General features: G+C 41.2%; 1 protein-coding gene across 3 annotated transcripts in view; it reads right to left on the reverse strand.

Annotated features, from left to right (window-relative positions):
* ZSWIM8 (zinc finger SWIM-type containing 8) overlaps nt 1–17,853 on the reverse strand; it is a 2,353,271-nt gene that overhangs the window by 863,325 nt on the left and 1,472,093 nt on the right. For all 3 annotated transcript variants that reach the window (XM_078643224.1, XM_078643226.1, XM_078643225.1), the window contains one exon: nt 11,318–11,467. In XM_078643224.1, coding sequence (XP_078499350.1) covers nt 11,318–11,467 — 150 coding nt within the window. The remainder of the gene's footprint in view (nt 1–11,317; nt 11,468–17,853) is intronic.

A 17,853-nucleotide genomic window follows, 5' to 3' on the forward strand; every position in this document is an offset into this window, starting at 1 on the left:
ACAGCGAGCCGTGGGAGGGGGAAGAGGAGAATGTGTGAGGCAAACAGCAAGTACGAAAGAGGTGGAAGAGGAGAGTGAGAGTAGAAAGGAGAGAAGAGATAGTGAGAGCAGAAAGGAGAGAAGAGGTAGTGAGAAGAAAATAAACGGAGCAAGAGAGAGAAGTGAAACCAGAGGATAGAAAAGAAACGAGAAGAGGAGGTAAGAGAGACACGTAGATGCCATGGTGTGGAGAATAGGATAGAGAGAGAAAGAGAGGGAAATGAGAGAATTGGAAAGTCGGGGCTGGGAGACCGCCGGCAGATAGAGAAATGACAAGTGGGAAGGTAATAGGGAAAGAGAGACAAGGAGAGGGGACGACAGCGACGAAGGAAGGGGAAGACTGAGGGGAAGGGAGTGGGAGATGAAGAATATGGAGGAAACTGTTAAAATGGGATAATTAGAACAGTCTGACAATGGGAACAAATGAAGAGAGGGTCACAAGAAGAAAGAAAGGGAAGAGACGGTGACAGGACGGGGACACATAGCCTGCATGTGTGAGAGGGCACAGGAATAATAGAAGAGAGAAGGGAACACAACGGAAAAGGGGCTTATGAGAGTGTAAAAAGCAGTAACGAATTGCTGGAGGAGAAAGGGTGCACCATTGTCCGATGAAGAGGGCTGACATCACATGCCAGAGGTCAAACTAGCCTTTAACAAAACCAAACTACATCTTCATCCTCCACAGGTCAAGAAACTAGTACCAACGGCTTACTCGATGCTTATGCACAAAGAGACTAATTGCTGAATGTATTTGATATTTATTTCAAGCGGTTAGTTTTAACTCCATGAGTGTGTTACAGCTGTCATCTATAAATAAATACAAAGGCCACAAGTAACTGAGCAGGAGTAGCCCGTGCCATTTGCAGTAAATACACAGTTCAAGGCATAGTGCTTTGACTTTTGGTTTGAGTCACAGGGATATATATATTGCAACTTTGTTGTGAGCTTATATTGAATAGCTATTGAAACGTGTAATGTCAGTAAAAACTGACACATGCGAAATCGAGGAGAATGTTTATATATTTCAGTAAGTTACAGCCACGCACTTATTAATTGTCACTGAACAGTGTATTTTTGATGTAATTTTGATGCATTTTGATGGGTGTTGTATATCAGATGAGTGATATTCTCATGTCCTATGATAATATACCATAATGATAGGTCTTATGTTTCCAGTTTGTAATGGATAAGATAGTCACCTCCTTCACTTCTAAAAACTGTATGTCATTTTGAACGTCATATAGGATCTTACCCCCCTGTGTCTACTTACTATGCCCAATTTGTATATTAAGCATATAGGTTAGTTGGTTATTTGATGTCATTTTTCTGTATTTTTTAGGTATTTTCCCCTGAAGAAGGGAACGTCGGTTCCCGAAATGCATTGGGTGGCGCTTCTCCAAAATTGATTTTGAAATATATAAAAGATATAAGATGTAATACATATCATGTTGTGGATAATGTACAGAATATATTCCAATGTTGACAGTATTTTGTCATGATTTCTAATCAATAGTGATACACGCATTTGTTGATTGTAAAGTGAACAATCATTATGGTGAATATAATGGAACTGTGATATTTGAATAATTATGTTTACTACTAAAAAAGATTTTTGAATCCAAAGAAGAATAGTTTGTTCGTTTGTTTGTTATTCATACAATAAGATCACAGTTGAAATTACTGAGAATTTATTCTCTTGGAACAGTGCACACTGCATGTAGGCCTCTGTCTACATTCCAGTACAGTTTTCAGACATTGTGTAGCCAACACAATCTGTAGTGTTGCACCCCTTAGTTAAGTGTGATTAACATAGTTAAGTGTTTAAATACTTGAATGCTCCTCTACTCCCCTGAATTTAGTATATAATTTTGGCTCCAGGAGGTAGCACCAATAGAGTACAATTAAAAGCCATCAGTTGATAATATGGCATCATTTGATAGCATAACACACATCACAGAAAATAGAGCCACAACGATGACCTACTCAAATGAAGAAGTGACTGATATATATGCGCTTATAAATGAGATCAAATTAGTAGACACCCATGGGGGATCAACCATGCAGAGGTTAAAACAACTTGAATACTTTAACGCGAAGGCAACTGAATCAACGACTCCATGCCTCTACGTTGGTACAATACCATCGTGCCAAACGTATTCCGCGTGGTTTGAGGATAGCGTTACGACCAATGCTATTTAGGTTCCATTTAAACCCACAATTCATGGATAAATGGTTTTCAATATTAAATAAGTGTTCGTTGGACCTAACTTTGTTAATTATAGAGGAATTGTCCCGGACCATCAAGGAGTTAGACGAAGAGATTTTCAACCTCAAAAAAGATCTTGAAATAAGCATTGAATCACAAACTTGGGCAAAAACTTTAGAAGATTTAAATTTAAAATTGGATCGTTATAACAAAGAACTCCAAGAAGGCAAAATCAGAAAGTATCGGTGTGATGCTATCGATTACAAGTTAAATGAGGTGTATACCTGGGCGGAGATTTATGCAAAAAAAGGCTTTACTACCACCACCCATAAGACTAATACATCTAGCGAAGAGAGTATCACTACAGATCAGGACATCTTGGCTACACGACCACCAGTCACTAAAATTGGGTCCACCCCAATGATTCAATCAAAGGCTGTGACACAGATCAATGAAACAATAGGAGCTAGCACATCGACTACAGGTTCTTCTTTTTTGTCACAGGCTCCAACGTCAGGGCAGCCACCCCCACAACAGAAACAGCAGTTGGTACCAGATCAGGCAAGCGTCCCACAAGGAGAGGACAAGGGAAGAACATTACGCAGTTGAAAGAATGTAGCTTGATTATCAATATCTCTTCAACGTCACTAACCAAGCAACAACTTATGCCTTAAATAAAGGTATGACCTTTGTGCCTACAAATGACACTACATTGTTGGAAACAAATGTGGCCTTGTACAAATTTATACGTAAATTGAGACTACGTCATTATTTTTCCAATGTGATGGAACAACCGCCAGATGAACAAAGTGACACTGAAGATACCATTTTTAGACCTAAAAGTAAATATCAGGCCCCCATTTCTCACAAGATAATTGATTTCTTTGAGGAGACAGTGAAACGTGATTTGATGAAGATCCAGTACAAATCAACTAAAAAAACAAATTTCACAAAACACAATCACAGAACCATTCATTCTATAATCCAGAATGAGAATTTAACTTTGAAACCAGCTGACAAGGGCGGAGCCCTAGTTATCATGGATACAGATTACTACACACGTAAAGTGAATGAACATGTTCATGATACAAACACGTACATAATGCTTGACATTGACCCCACGACGACTTTACAAGAAGTTCTTCACGGATATTTACAGGAAGCTATGGCTGAGGGAATTATTTCTGATGATCAAAAGGCTTATCTCACAAAGTATAACCCGAAAAGACCCAAACTGTATATGACACCAAAAATACACAAGCATCCAACAGATCCTCCTTTCCGCCCCATAGTGGCAGGGTGTGGGTCTATATTTGATCCTCTCGGGAAATATCTTGATTACTACTTGCAAAGGTTTGTCCAATCGTGGTGTACCTACATAAAGGATACAACACATTTTCTCAATAAGATTGAGGCCATTCAAGAGATGTATAGTCAAAATTGGGTGCTGTGCACCATCGACGTAACGGCGTTGTTTACATCTATAAATCATGAACAGGGTTTGGAAGCCACGGAATGGGCATTACTTCAACTTGAACTAGAACAGGAAAAATGCATATTCATTCTTAAATTACTGCATTTTTGCCTGAATAACAGTTATTTTAAATGGAAGGATAACTTTTATGGACAAATGACTGGACCAAGTATGGGATTTTCTGGGGCACCAGCATATGCGAACATCTTTATGTCTAAATTTGAGCATGAATATATATTGACTGATGAGATGTGGAATACAGGCCTGGTACAATATTGTCGTTTCATAGACAACATATTTCTGATTTGGGCTAAGGAACAGAGGGCCAGATGTAGGAGCCTAAATACCGGTCGGTAACGGCCGATTTCAGCCGTTACCGACCGGTATTTAAGAATTGGCATGTAGGGGCATTTTTTTTACAGAATCTGTAAATTTACCGAATCGGTAATTTTACCGATTCGGTAAATCCAAATGTAGGTGGCACTCTTCTGAGTCCCAAAGGCAATACAGATTCGGTATTTTACCACCCAATTCAATTGGGTGGTAAAATACCGAATCCAGGTATGCATGCACATGTGTGCCTGCACACCTATGCCATGTGACAGACAGAACTTGCCCTTAGGGCATGTCTGTGTGCCACATGGCACACTTGCCTGTATTTGGGGTGCAAGAGGGTGTCAAAGTGACACCCCCTGCACCCTTGCAGAATTCGGTATTTACAGATTCGGTAATTACCGAATTGGTATTTCCCATTGATTCCTACGGGCTTCACAGCCCATAGGAATCAATAGAAAATACCGATTCGGTATTTACCGAATCGGTAAATACCGAATATTAACAAATCGGTATTTCAACATCTGGAAATACCTACATCTCCCCCCTTCATATTTACCGACTCTTAAATACCGAATCGGTAAAATTCGGTATTTAAGAGTCGGTAAATATGAATTACCTACATCTAGCCCAGAGTGACTTGGAAAAACTGATAACACAGTTAAATAAGAAGAACCGCAGAATCCAGTTCACATATTCGATAAGTAACAGTGAAGTGACTTATCTTGATGTTAAAATCACAAAAGACACCATGTTGAACAAATTAGTCACAGACATTCATACCAAACCCCACTGACCGTAACAGCACCCTGTTATTCACCTTTTTCATCCGAAAAGTCTCATTACCAATTTACCGTATTCAAATTTTTTAAGGATTAAAAGGATTTGTGCAAATGAGGAGATATTTGACAAACAGTTGCAGACACATCGCACAAGATTTGAGCAGAGAGAGTACCCCACTGAGATTCTAGATCAAAGCATTGACAGACTGGAAATTAGGGACAGGCAATCACTACTGACTCCTACTCCTAGGCGGCAGAGAAAAGGATTCACCTTTGTATCTAAGTACTCTACAGCATCTAATAAGATTAAAAGCATCATCTTGAATAGATGTGAGTTACTTCAAAATGAAAAAGATTTTAGGGGTATATTCATGGATAGACCCATATTTGCATATACCAGAGGGAGAAACTCAATGGATATAGTTAGAACTCCCAGTAAATCTTTTGAACCACAACTACATAAGGGAACTATAGATGTCAAAACTGTGTTCACTGTAACAACATCATAACGGGCAATACTCTTGTATACCCTACTTCGGGTAAAAGAATAGCGTTGAAACATTCAGCTGATTGTAACACAACCAACATAGTGTATTGTTTAAAATGCCCGTGTGGGAAGTTGTATATAGGGAAAACTGAACGCAAGCTTAAAACCAGGCTTACAGAACATAAAAGCAACTTTTAGGTGCACAAGCAGAACAACATCTATTGAGAATCATTGGTTAGATGAAAAACACAACATTGCACAATTGAGAGCACAAATTATAGAGGTTGTTGCAAGAAAAGAGGGACTAGACAACAGTGCTAAACTACTCCAAAGGGAAGCATTTTGGATAGAACATTTATGCACACTGGTACCACGAGGAATTAACAACAGATTAGATTTAAGTTGTTTTCTATAAGTGAGGATTGGCATACACCAGATTATCCATTATCTACACCGCTATTAATACACACCATCAGTGAACCGTTGACCTTTGAATACATTCATTATGGTATTGCATGGAACCTCATTATATAGCATTATGTACTGTATGTGATTGTATATCAATTATTTTTGTTTCTATTCCCAATATTATCTTCTGAGATATGGTATCAATGTAGGCTATATACATGTGTAGGATGAGCATTAATACAGGATCAAGTGAATATTTATATGATATACAGATTAATAACAACATTAGATATGTCTAGTCATGAATTATATACACATTAATTTTGTGAATGTACACATATGTAGTTCATTGTACTGTGTATGTGTTGTATAACATCAGATATACCTGGTAATGAAATAGGTATACATTTACTTTGTGTATGTGCAAATATGATTTTCATTGTATAATGTACATGCTATTGGAGAGGGACAATCTTGGTTGTGTACATTATGTGAGTATTGGAATACATTTATACTTATTATTAGATGTGAGCTTATGTAATTTGAGACATGTCATCAGTTGATATCATGTACTTCATCTATGTTCCTAGTCCATGCACGTAGTGAGTAAAATATTCATTTAGTGATACTAGCTGTTTTGTTTTTATCAATGGACTCACCATCCACTTTATATATAAGTAAGGCTGACAAAGGAGTATAGGATAGATAATAACTTTTACGCCTAAATGACGACAGTCACCGACTTTGTTTCTAAGCCTTTGTTTGATCACATGCTAAGTGTGTTTAGGCTAGTGACCGAGGCAATGACAGGCACTAACGGCGCATGATTCATTTCGCAGCGTTTTTTTGATAATGTTGCTGGTGAGGGAGATAACAGTATATTCATATGAGGAGGATCCGTAGAGATATATAGTTTCTTCATGATTCCTCGCTATAATATCACTTGATACTGTTATTAAGAAAGTATCATTATATGTCCGGGCAGGTCCCGACATACATGTGATGGATGTTCAGAACTTTTAGATTAGGAACTGAAATCTCAGGTATAGACATTCGGGGTTACAGTACTTATTCACACATTCGCGGTATTGTGGCTGAGAGATTACCATCAAATAACTACATGTCCCATAAGCCTGAGGGTAATCATGTGACACAAAAGGGGATGATGGACGGAGCGTTTGAGCAAATCAAACACTCACCCCCAGTCAACTGATCTGGGTTTAATCCACCACCATTCTTTAGCCCACTCAGCCACCCCATTTTAGACATGGCTATATGCAAATCAGTCTGACCCTGTGCCTCATGGGAACAGTACAGCCCGAACTGCCAAGCCATGTCTTCCATGGACCGGAAACAAGCATCCTGGGACCGGTTTCAGATTCATAATACTCATCAGCCAGGCTATCTTGAATCCAGTGGCCAAGTGAGCAAGGGACTCACGTCTGAGCATACCCTGCCACACTTAGGGCGAACAAAGCGATACAAAAGGGGATGATGGACGGAGCGTTTGAGCAAATCAAACACTCACCCCCAGTCAACTGATCTGGGTTTAATCCACCACCATTCTTTAGCCCACTCAGCCACCCCATTTCAGACATGGCTATATGCAAATCAGTCTGACCCTGTGCCTCATGGGAACAGTACAGCCCGAACTGCCAAGCCATGTCTTCCATGGACCCTTTTGTATCGCTTTGTTCGCACTAAGTGCGGCAGGGTATGCTCAGACGTGAGTCCCTTGTTCACTTGGCCACTGGATTCAAGATAGCCTGGCTGATGAGGATTATGAATCTGAAACCGGTCCCAGGATGCTTGTTTCCGGTCCAGGGAAGACATGGCTTGGCAGTTCGGGCTGTACTGTTCCCATGAGGCACAGGGTCAGACTGATTTGCATATAGTCATGTCTAAACTGGGGTGGCTGAGTGAACTAAAGAATGGTGATGGATTAAACCCAGATCAGTTGACTGGGGGTGAGTGTTTGATTTGTTCAAACGCTCCGTCCATCATCCCCTTTTGTATCGCTTTGTTCACCCTAAGTGTGGCAGGGTATGCTCAGACGTGAGTCCCTTGTTCACTTGGCCACTGGATTCAAGATAGCCTGGCTGATGAGAATTATGAATCCGAAACCGGTCCCAGGATGCTTGTTTCCGGTCCAGGGAAGATATGGCTTGGCAGTTCGGGCTGTACTGTTCCCATGAGGCACAGGGTCAGACTGATTTGCATATAGTCATGTCTAAACTGGGGTGGCTGAGTGAACTAAAGAATGGTGATGGATTAAACCCAGATCAGTTGACTGGGGGTGAGTGTTTGATTTGTTCAAACGCTCCGTCCATCATCCCCTTTTGTATCGCTTTGTAATCATGTGACGACACTGGACAGGAACTCTTTAAAACCTGTATGGTATCCTTCCGCGGCTCCTTTGGGAGAATCGCGGGATAAACACAGAAGGAGCAAGTTTATGACTCGATGGTAAGCGTGATAAACATTTTCTGGATTAAGTAGCATTATTAGCAGTAGGGACTCACCCCTTAGGGTGAAAGCACATGGCATCTAATGAGGTATATTTGTCCATTTCAGAAAAAGAACTGCGCTTTCTAAACTTTCGAAACCGACATTCAGAGATGATCTCACTGTTTCATTCGTGATAAAAGGTATGAGCAGGAGTATTTATTTATATAGGAATTCAGTACAGAGAGTGAGAAGCAAAGTATATTCACAATGATACATGTGTTTATTTCAGAAATTAACTTTCGTACCGAGAATAAACACACAGAGACCAAGAGACCGTTTTACGCTTGAATTTTCGCTAATAGGTATGTGAACATATTTTTAAGTTTGATAGAGATAGAGCACCTCACTGTCGAGTTCAGGCGAAGTTAACAGGATCTCCTGTAATGTGTTCATTTCATGCAGATACCTTCATTTGTTATCACGTAAACAAATCAGTACTTGCCATTGAGATTTGTAGAGAGCTGCAGGTCAGTGTTACATCGCAGGGGACATGTTTTGTTTTAACTCCTCAACAGTATTTTGTAATGTTTGTATGTATATCTAGCAGACAATAATATTAATTGCAGTAAATACACAGTTCAAGGCATAGCGCTTTGACTTTTGGTTTGAGTCACAGGGACATATATATTGCAACTTTGTTGTGAGCTTATATTGAATAGCTATTGAAACGTGTAATGTCAGTAAAAACTGACACATGCAAAATCGAGGAGAATGTTTATATATTTCAGTAAGTTACAGCCACGCACTTATTAATTGTCACTGAACAGTGTATTTTTGATGCATTTTGATGGGTGTTGTATATCAGATGAGTGATATTCTCATGTCCTATGATAATATACCATAATGATAGGTCTTATGTTTCCAGTTTGTATTGGATAAGATAGTCACCTCCTTCACTTCTAAAAACAGTATGTCATTTTGAACGTCATATAGGATCTTACCCCCCTGTGTCTACTTACTATGCCCATTTTGTATATTAAGCATATAGGTTAGTTGGTTATTTGATGTAATTTTTCTGTATTTTTTAGGTATTTGCACCTGAAGAAGGGAACGTCAGTTCCCGAAATGCATTGGGCGGCGCTTCTCCAAAATTGATTTTGATATATATATAAGATATAAGATGTGATACATATCATGTTGTGGATAATGTACAGAATATATTCCAGTGTTGACAGTATTTTGTCATGATTTCTAATCAATAGTGATACACGCATTTGTTGATTGTAAAGTGAACAATCATTATGGTGAATATAATGGAACTGTGATATTTGAATAATTATGTTTACTACTAAAAAAGATGTTTTAATCCACAGAAGAATAGTTTGTCCGTTTGTTTTTTATTCATACAATAAGATCACAGTTGAAATTACTGAGAATGTATTCTCTTGGAACAGTGCACACTTCATATAGGCCTCTGTCTACATTCCAGTACAGTAGCCCGTGCCACTGCACAGATGCTATCCCCGGACAAACAAAAGCGCGGAGATGCCTGTCTTATGGCCAATTGAGCGCTATGCCAGTTGCAGGCAAAAAAAAACAAGCTCTCTGCATTGCTGTGGGGGGGGGGTTGGCGGGGGAGTGGCAGCCTTTGAAGTCTGATGCGAGGCACAGACAAATGGTGATGGCAATGTGCACGCGGGGGGCGGGGAAGCAGCAGCCTTTGATGTCTGATACGAGGCACAGACAAATGGTGGTATGACGTGGCTGGTGATGGCGTGCACGCGCATACTCACATGAACTGTACGGGATCCGCAAGTTTGGTAGAGTTTTTGAACTGCCTACTATAATCTCACCTATCTATCCCTGCGGGATATAATAGTCGAGACCTAAAAAGGACTGCCACTTACAAAACTGCAAAAGGTATTTATTTTATTTACAACCCTGCTTGTTCCTGAAAGCTAGGAATATGGTGATCTTCGCCCAGCAAACCTTTTGTTGCTGATCTACGTAGAAACCAAAAAACAAAAGTTTTCTTGCAAAGCACTTTAAAAAGAAGTTTTTTTTCATTGTTCCAAAAACAAAATCAAAAATTTACGCTATATTTCGGCTGTTTCTCTGTACCCTCCAGGGGAATTCCGAAGCCCAGTGAATCTTTAGAATCTCTAAATATGTGGGCGCTAAAAATACGCAAGTATGGCCGGGATCCTATTTGTGGAAACAAGCCCCAAACATAAAAAAGGCACATCACTCTTACAATTGGAGGTTGAATGGATAATGAGCTGAGATCAGAATTTCCACACAACCATTAAATATATCTTCCGTGGAGCCGTTTTATATTCGAAGGTATAGTTCATAAATATTTTGAGTCCTACTGTATATTTTCTACATAAACAAAAGGGTTCCATCAGGGACCCCTCACCCTTACACGGCCTAGGAGCGAAGATATAACATAACGGATGGAGGGAACCTGGGCATCCTTCACAGTTAGGGAACATGGGAGGACTACAATATATGACATGCCTGGGGGAAGGGAGGCGAGGGTATTTAATGTAGTGGAGAGATCGTACAAGCACTACTGTCAAGATATATAGGTGGTAATGATATTGTTAATGGAAAAGTGCGAGTTGCAAAATAGTATGAGCCTAACTGAAATCATATTTGTAAAATAATGTTAGTTTTACTGACGAAATGCTTAATAAAAAAAATTAAAAAGGGTTCCGTCTCAACGTCCATTCAAATACTGTAAATTAACATTATGTACTTCAACACATCAACATTTGTTTACACTTTTTAAATGAAAGCTGCCTAGCTTTCTTCTTCCAATTGCCCTATGCTGCATATTTAATGGTGGTAATTAAAGGGATAAGTAGGCAGTCTATTGTTATTCTATACTGTGTGAAGCTTAGATCAAGCAAGCAGTTGAAAGACCATCAGCTATCAACACAAATGGCAAGCAAAAAATCTGGCTGAGATCAAAATAAAAATACAAGTAGCACGCATGGAAACGACACCCACAGTACAAAACATAAATCATAAACTTAGAGACATCACTATACATTTTGACATTATATACACAGACCCATTGATGAAATTGTTTTCAATCACTTATTTGGATCAAAGGAAGGCCCAGAAGATTGTACCTGTGTGCTTTTTCTTTTGCCGCACAGGTGACCCCCAGCACTTCCCGTTATATCCACCTCTACCTCCAAGAGCAAGTCGACTAGGGACTTTCCCCTCCTGCTTGAAGGCAGACTCTGTAGAGAGCTCACAAAGGACTTTCTGGGAGTTCTCTAAAAATAAGAGAAAAAATATACAAAGGTATTAAGGAGAAGGCAGCTTGTTTATGTTTATTGATATTCTTTTTTGTCTTGATTTGGAATAAAGAGAGAAATAAATTATCACAGAGTGATAAAACAGAACTGCACTGTTCTTTCCAGTTACTAGTAATCACTACAGGAACAGTCCAATGGAACCACAGTAATATTTACCTATCAGGTGAAAATGTGTAACCTTGAGTAACAATTTGAAAAATGCTACTTCTACTCTCAGTTCTCGTCATCTTTATTTATTTATTTTTTTTAAACATATTTTTATTGACATTTTGATTTACTGTGACATATTGCATCATGTAACAGGTTATCGAACTATATATCCAAAGCATTAAAACATAATGTAGCATTCGTCGCACAGTTTTTAGTCCAATGTTTTGTCACTGTGGAGGTGGTTCCAGAGTCATCTTCATAATTGGAATCATTGTAGAAATAACACGAAAATGCCCCTCAAAGTCACACTATTACTTTCAGGAGCTACCTACACGGTTCTCCTCTAGAGATGTTGTTGCGGCCGGACTCCATACTAAGTTTTCACCAAAAATATAATACCTACTGATGATGGATCTTCAGATGAGAAATCGGTGGAAGAACCTATGGATAAAAATAGCAAACTGCGACCAAACTTGTCATTCATCATCAAAATAGAGGAGAGTCATACTCCTATTGGCCTACAGAGACTTATTTCCGCCTTAGATGACTATATACACAACAGAATGGCCTTGAACTGAATGTAAAAAAAAAACCCAAAGTGATGAAAATTGGTACGGTTAAACAGAAGTTTAATTCATGGAAGGCAAGAGCAGGTACAATTGAATTTGTCAAGACGTATAGATACTTAGGTGTGGTGTTCGACAATCGAGTAACCTTTAAATTCCATTTTAAGGATTGTATCAGGTCTCCCTGGGGTTGGCACTGTTCCCCGACTCCTCCTCTTTCTAAAAGAACACTGCTGGAGAACTGAATCACTTTTGGTTTGTGCTTTTATTAGGAGATAATTCATGACGGTACAATCAGCCTTGGGATCTGTTCTGGTGCTCCCGGTGTTGCTTCGAATGGGGCTGGAGTGTTTCAGGGCTTTGTGTTCTCTCGGTAGGCACGAGGTACGTTGGGAAGAAAGAGAAAAGAATCACAAATCAGTGGGGAATCTTCAGGCTTCTTGTAGCAGGGACAAGGCTGTGAGGGGGTTCACTGAGCTCCACCACCAAGTGAGGAAAAGAAATGAAAAAAACCGGTGTTCACCCTCAAAGGATTACACGTTCCCTCCCCGTGAGAAAGAAACCCCCCTTATACGGCGACGTACCTGCTCCAGCCATGCTCCTCCTAGAGAGTGTTGAGGCGTTGCTTGATGTGGCTGTTTCCGGTCTCCTTCCCGTTATCTGGCTCCTCCTGTCCCACTTCGGCTCCTCTGGCGGGGTGGTGACTTCTCTCCAGTTCTGCTGGCGCCTTCTACACTCGTTGGGTCCTCTCTCTGGTTTCCCAGCAAGCGCGCCCCAGCAAGCGGCTCATTCCTTCTTCACCTCGGTGTCCGTTCCTGATAGGACTGTTCGGGCTAATGTCATCACCTCGGGCTCCACCTGCCGGTCTGCCCAAGACGGATTAAAGGGGCCGCTCAGGTCCTACACACGGAGCAGCAACAGGTCAGTTTCCTTAAAGTGCCACGACTCCTGGTCCCCCGGAACCTCCTCACACATCCCTACCCCAGGATTTCACCGTTCGGGAGAAAAAGGATAACGGGACAGGAAGTCGGCATTCCCCTGCTCTGCGCCCTTACGGTGGCAAACCTGAAACTGGAGCGGTCGGAGGGCTAAGCACCAACGGAGATCCCGGTCGTTGCACCCCTTGTTCTGTTGTAACCAGGTCAAGAGAGCATGGTCAGTGTATAGCACAAAGGGCCTACCCTCAAGGTAATAACGCAGTTTCTCGATCCCCTATTTAACTGCCAGGCACTCCTTTTCAATTTTGGGATAAAATCCTTACCTAGGAAACAGTTTTCTGGTGACAAAGGATGGGTCTCTCAACACCCCTGCTGTCTTGCTTCGATAGAACTGCACCTATGCCCACCCCAGATGCGTCTGTTTGGAGGATAAACGGTTTCTTAAAAACAGGTGTGATTACACAGAGGACATGGTCAGGGCTGTTTTGAGATCCTGAAAGGCCTTTTCATCAGTGGCCGAGGGGAAGCGGAGCTGTGTCGAGGAGGTCTTCTTCTTTAGCACTTCGGTTAGGGGAGCAGCGATGTCCGAGAATTGTGGGATGAAACGCCGGGAGTAGCCCACCAGTCCCAAGAAGGCCTTCAACTCGCGTTTGGTAGTGGGAAAGGGGACGCACTCTGAGAGACACATTTGCCTACCAGGATTGTTCTTTGCTGGCCATCGCGGGGCTGCTGCCCTTTTCCAGACCCGGAGACTTAGTGCCAGAACCAACAAAGGACCTTTCCCTGCTCCCTAGCGCGGACCGCGCACTGCCCAGGGACTACATAGCCCACAAGGCAGTGCGGTCTCACGCGAGGAGCTGTGCAAGCCGCCACCTGCCCTTTAAATCTCGGAGCGGGCTCCCGCGGCGCGGGGCGCACGCGGGCTCGCTCGGGCCCGTCCTTGCCTGTCATAGCCCGGAAGAGACTGGACCGGGCCCCGTCTCATGGCTCATCAGTATTTGGGACATTTGGAGTCTGGGACCACAATCAAGTAAGGACATCAATATTGCCAAAAGACTCTCTGTGCTTAAGTGGATTTTGTTAGTTGACATAGCGGCCCTAAGTGTACATGAGGAAGGACTGCCACACTACTGATGGGGAAAAGAATGTTAAACAGATCCAATGGAGCACTACCAGCAGATAAGAAAAAAATAACTAACATGTCATTAATGAACTACTTTACGGGTGCAGTAGGGGCCATAGAGAAGCAAATATCTAGTGTTGAAGATGCATTGACTAAAAAGAAAGAAGGTTTGATTACAGGGGCGTTGAGTAAAAAAGTCCCCGGGTACACAAAATAGCAGTTACATTTTAAATGAGTTAACAAATGGCTGAAATTCTTTCCGAAGATCAAGATGCTCTCACACTGCCCCCACCAAAGAGAACTTGTATAAAGGTAAAGAAAGCCCCCCCCCATTAGTCTACCTCCTGTGATACACACTACTGAGGCACAAACTAATAAGCCGGAGTCGCAACTATGACAAAAACTAAGCCTAATACGGGGACAAATAGGGGGAAAAATGGGCTACTCAGGTAAAAAGTAATATTAAATCACAAACCTGTAGCCGCATATCTGATTCTAAGTCCCTTTTTGCAGATCTGGTATCTGCTATTCAAACAGTTATTGGCCCACTAGAGGAAAGATTAGTGCACCTAGAAGCTGGACAAGCCACTATCCTGAGTAAACTAAATAAACTAACTTAACTCATACCTAAGTCATCAAATGGGGGTGATGAACGGTCATGCAGACAGCCCTCCTTTATTTTAAGACAGGGAGCCCATACTCCGAGTAACTCAGAAAAAAACGCTAGAAAAGGTGTTACACATGGGCATAACAATAATAATCAGGATGGCAAAAAGGGGGCAGGAGGTATAGAAAAGGAAAATAATGGGAGGACACCACACATTGACACGCATCCACAGGAAAAGCTACATAAAACATCTAGCCAAATATTGCGTCAAGAACCCATTACCCTTACCCTTCCTCCAGCAACAGCCCCGTACACCCTAGTACTGGCAAATGTACCACTGATAAACGATTCGGCCAATTAATGCTGGGCTACCCTGCGGAACAAGTCCATTCATCACCTGGGTCTAAAGACAGGTTTAGCTAAGGATATGTTTGAGGCTTTTTAAATGGTGAGACGTGTTTCTTGGGTGGGATGGGAGAGAAAGATTTGGTTAGGTGATTACGTGTTTTTACCCGGAGTGCCCCCGCCCTGGTCTATGAAATCCTAAAACGAGTGGGGCAAGCTGGTATAAAAGTTCTTCCACTGGGCTTTTTCTATCACCCACGACTGTTAAGGAGGGAACATTTTTTGTTGAGTCATGACTTTAATGATGATAACCTGACCTATAAAGTTTCGATACACAATAAATATGAACCATTGAGACAGTTAGATGAGGTGGACTGACTTCATCATGGTATCTAAAAAACGTGTAGTTCAGCCCAGAAAGAGAATATACCGTTAGTGCATTATTCAAATAAGATCCTACCAGAGGCCCAGACCGAGTCTACACATGTTACAGGATGTAGTCTCCCCGCATGCTAGAGATGTGTTTTTTAATGAAGCCTTAGATTCTGACAGTAATAAAGATCAATGTGCAAGTCTAAAAATCCCATGCAGTGTACAAGCCAGACCTGAAGTAGGGATCCGAGTGGTCTCGAAGGATGGAGAACAAGTGAATGCTTCTGTTAAGGAGGGAGCATTAAAGCCCCCCCAATGTTGATGATGATTGTATTCCAACAGCTAGTTCACCCATTACTCATGGGCTTGTAAGGATAGCCTCTTGGAATGTTTGTGGCCTTGAGAGCAAGGTCTCTAATAATGTTTGGGGAGATTTTATCCCGAATTTTGACATAGTGTGCCTCCAAGAAACTTGGCTCATAAATGAAGAACATTTGGACGGTTACAAAACATTCCACATTCCCGCGGTGTGGTCCATAAATGGAAGACATAAAGGGGGAATCTGTGTATATGTATCAAACATGCTGAGGGTGCAGGGGGAAACATCATTTACCACGAAGGCATTACCACTACTAACATTTACCACGTGACACTTACCACGCAGGGTGCCTTCCACGCAGGGTGCCTTCCACGACGTCTTTACCACGGGCTGGGGGGGAGATGTGGTATTCCTTCGAGTCGTTCTGCGTGGGCTTGGGGGGCAGAGGGGGGCTGGGGGGGGTCTCCCCCCCCAAAAATAACAAGCGGGGGCAGAGGGGGGCTGGGGGGGGTCTCCCCCCCAAAAAATAACAAGCAGTTTACTTTAAAAAAAAAAACGAACATAATTTTAAAAGAAAAAGGAAAGAGCCTCCCCCAAAGACGTGCCGTGTACGTCAAAAAAACAGTCCTTTTTTTATTTTGGTATACGTGTTTTGACGCTTGTTTCAATGGAGGATGGAAGTAAGGGCTCGTAGAGAAAGACGTGCAGGTAAGACGTTTCTAGGCGTAGTAAAATCCTACGTTGTAAATACCAGCGTGGTAAAGCCACTTGCGATGTAAAATTCGCGTGGTAAAGCCATGCGTGGTAATTGAAATCGTGGTATAATCATATATTCGGGTGCAGGGTGTAAAAATGTTAAAGAGTTCCCCTTATTATCAAATGGTATCCATCTACTTACACTCATCGATAGAGTTGCTGGTGGTAAACTTCTATAATAATATTGACAATGCTAATTTCACGGATGTGATGAAAGTTTTCTTAGAAGATTTAAATTATCAAACTACTGCAAAAGGAAGAGATGTAATTTTGTTATGGGGAGGGGACTTTAACATAAGCGTATGTAAATCGAATGCGTGCAGCTTCGGGAAAATTAATGGGAAGAAAATGGTGGCCTGAATCACATCGTTCACACAGAAAGAGGGTAAGGTAAGGTAAATAGTTTATTGTGATGATTATTTAAAATCTTACAATATTACACATCTCAGTCAAGACTAAAAAAAACTACTTTCTACATTAAAACTCTTAAAATGTAATTGCATCGAAATTATAGATGATTAAATATTTAAAATAGGTATAAGGTCTAATTTCCTTTTGACTATCATTAAAAACTTTACGAAGATAGCATTTAGAATAATGTCATTGGAGTTCATACAATTAATCAAGGCCTGCCTACGTGTCCTTATGTCTCGTACTTTGAAGGGAAGTTTTAGTAGAGATTTTCTCTCCTGTAGAAGCGTTGGGCAGGTGCAGAGAAGGTGAAGCATATCCTCCTCACCATTATTGCACAGTCTGCATTTCATTTGGGATTCCGGTCTTTCCCATGGGGGAAGGTGGCACAGGCCTGGCATAGTTCCAAATCTGGCTTTAAGGAGGGCCTGTTTGTTTTTTTCTGTCCATGGTGTTACCAAGTACTGTTGGATTTCCTTATTTGTGTATCCGTTAATTACCGTCCATGCGTGTTTTCTTTTGGTGAGGATTGCTTTATCGTTTAAAATGGATAAATGGATTACAGTTTTATTGATTATTTTCTTGAAGGAAGACTTGATTATATTGATTTCCCATATTGACGTGATCGCAAAATCCTTTATTGCTTCCCTACGGTAGGTCCCCGCAGTAGAGTTTGTGTCATTATTTATTTCTCTCCATAACAGTTGGGATATTTCGTTTTGGTGGTCATTTTTTATTTGATTCCAAACTTTAATAA

This window comes from Lissotriton helveticus, chromosome 5_1 (assembly GCF_964261635.1).
Source record: "Lissotriton helveticus chromosome 5_1, aLisHel1.1, whole genome shotgun sequence".
In the NCBI taxonomy this organism is placed as follows: Eukaryota; Metazoa; Chordata; class Amphibia; order Caudata; family Salamandridae; genus Lissotriton; species Lissotriton helveticus.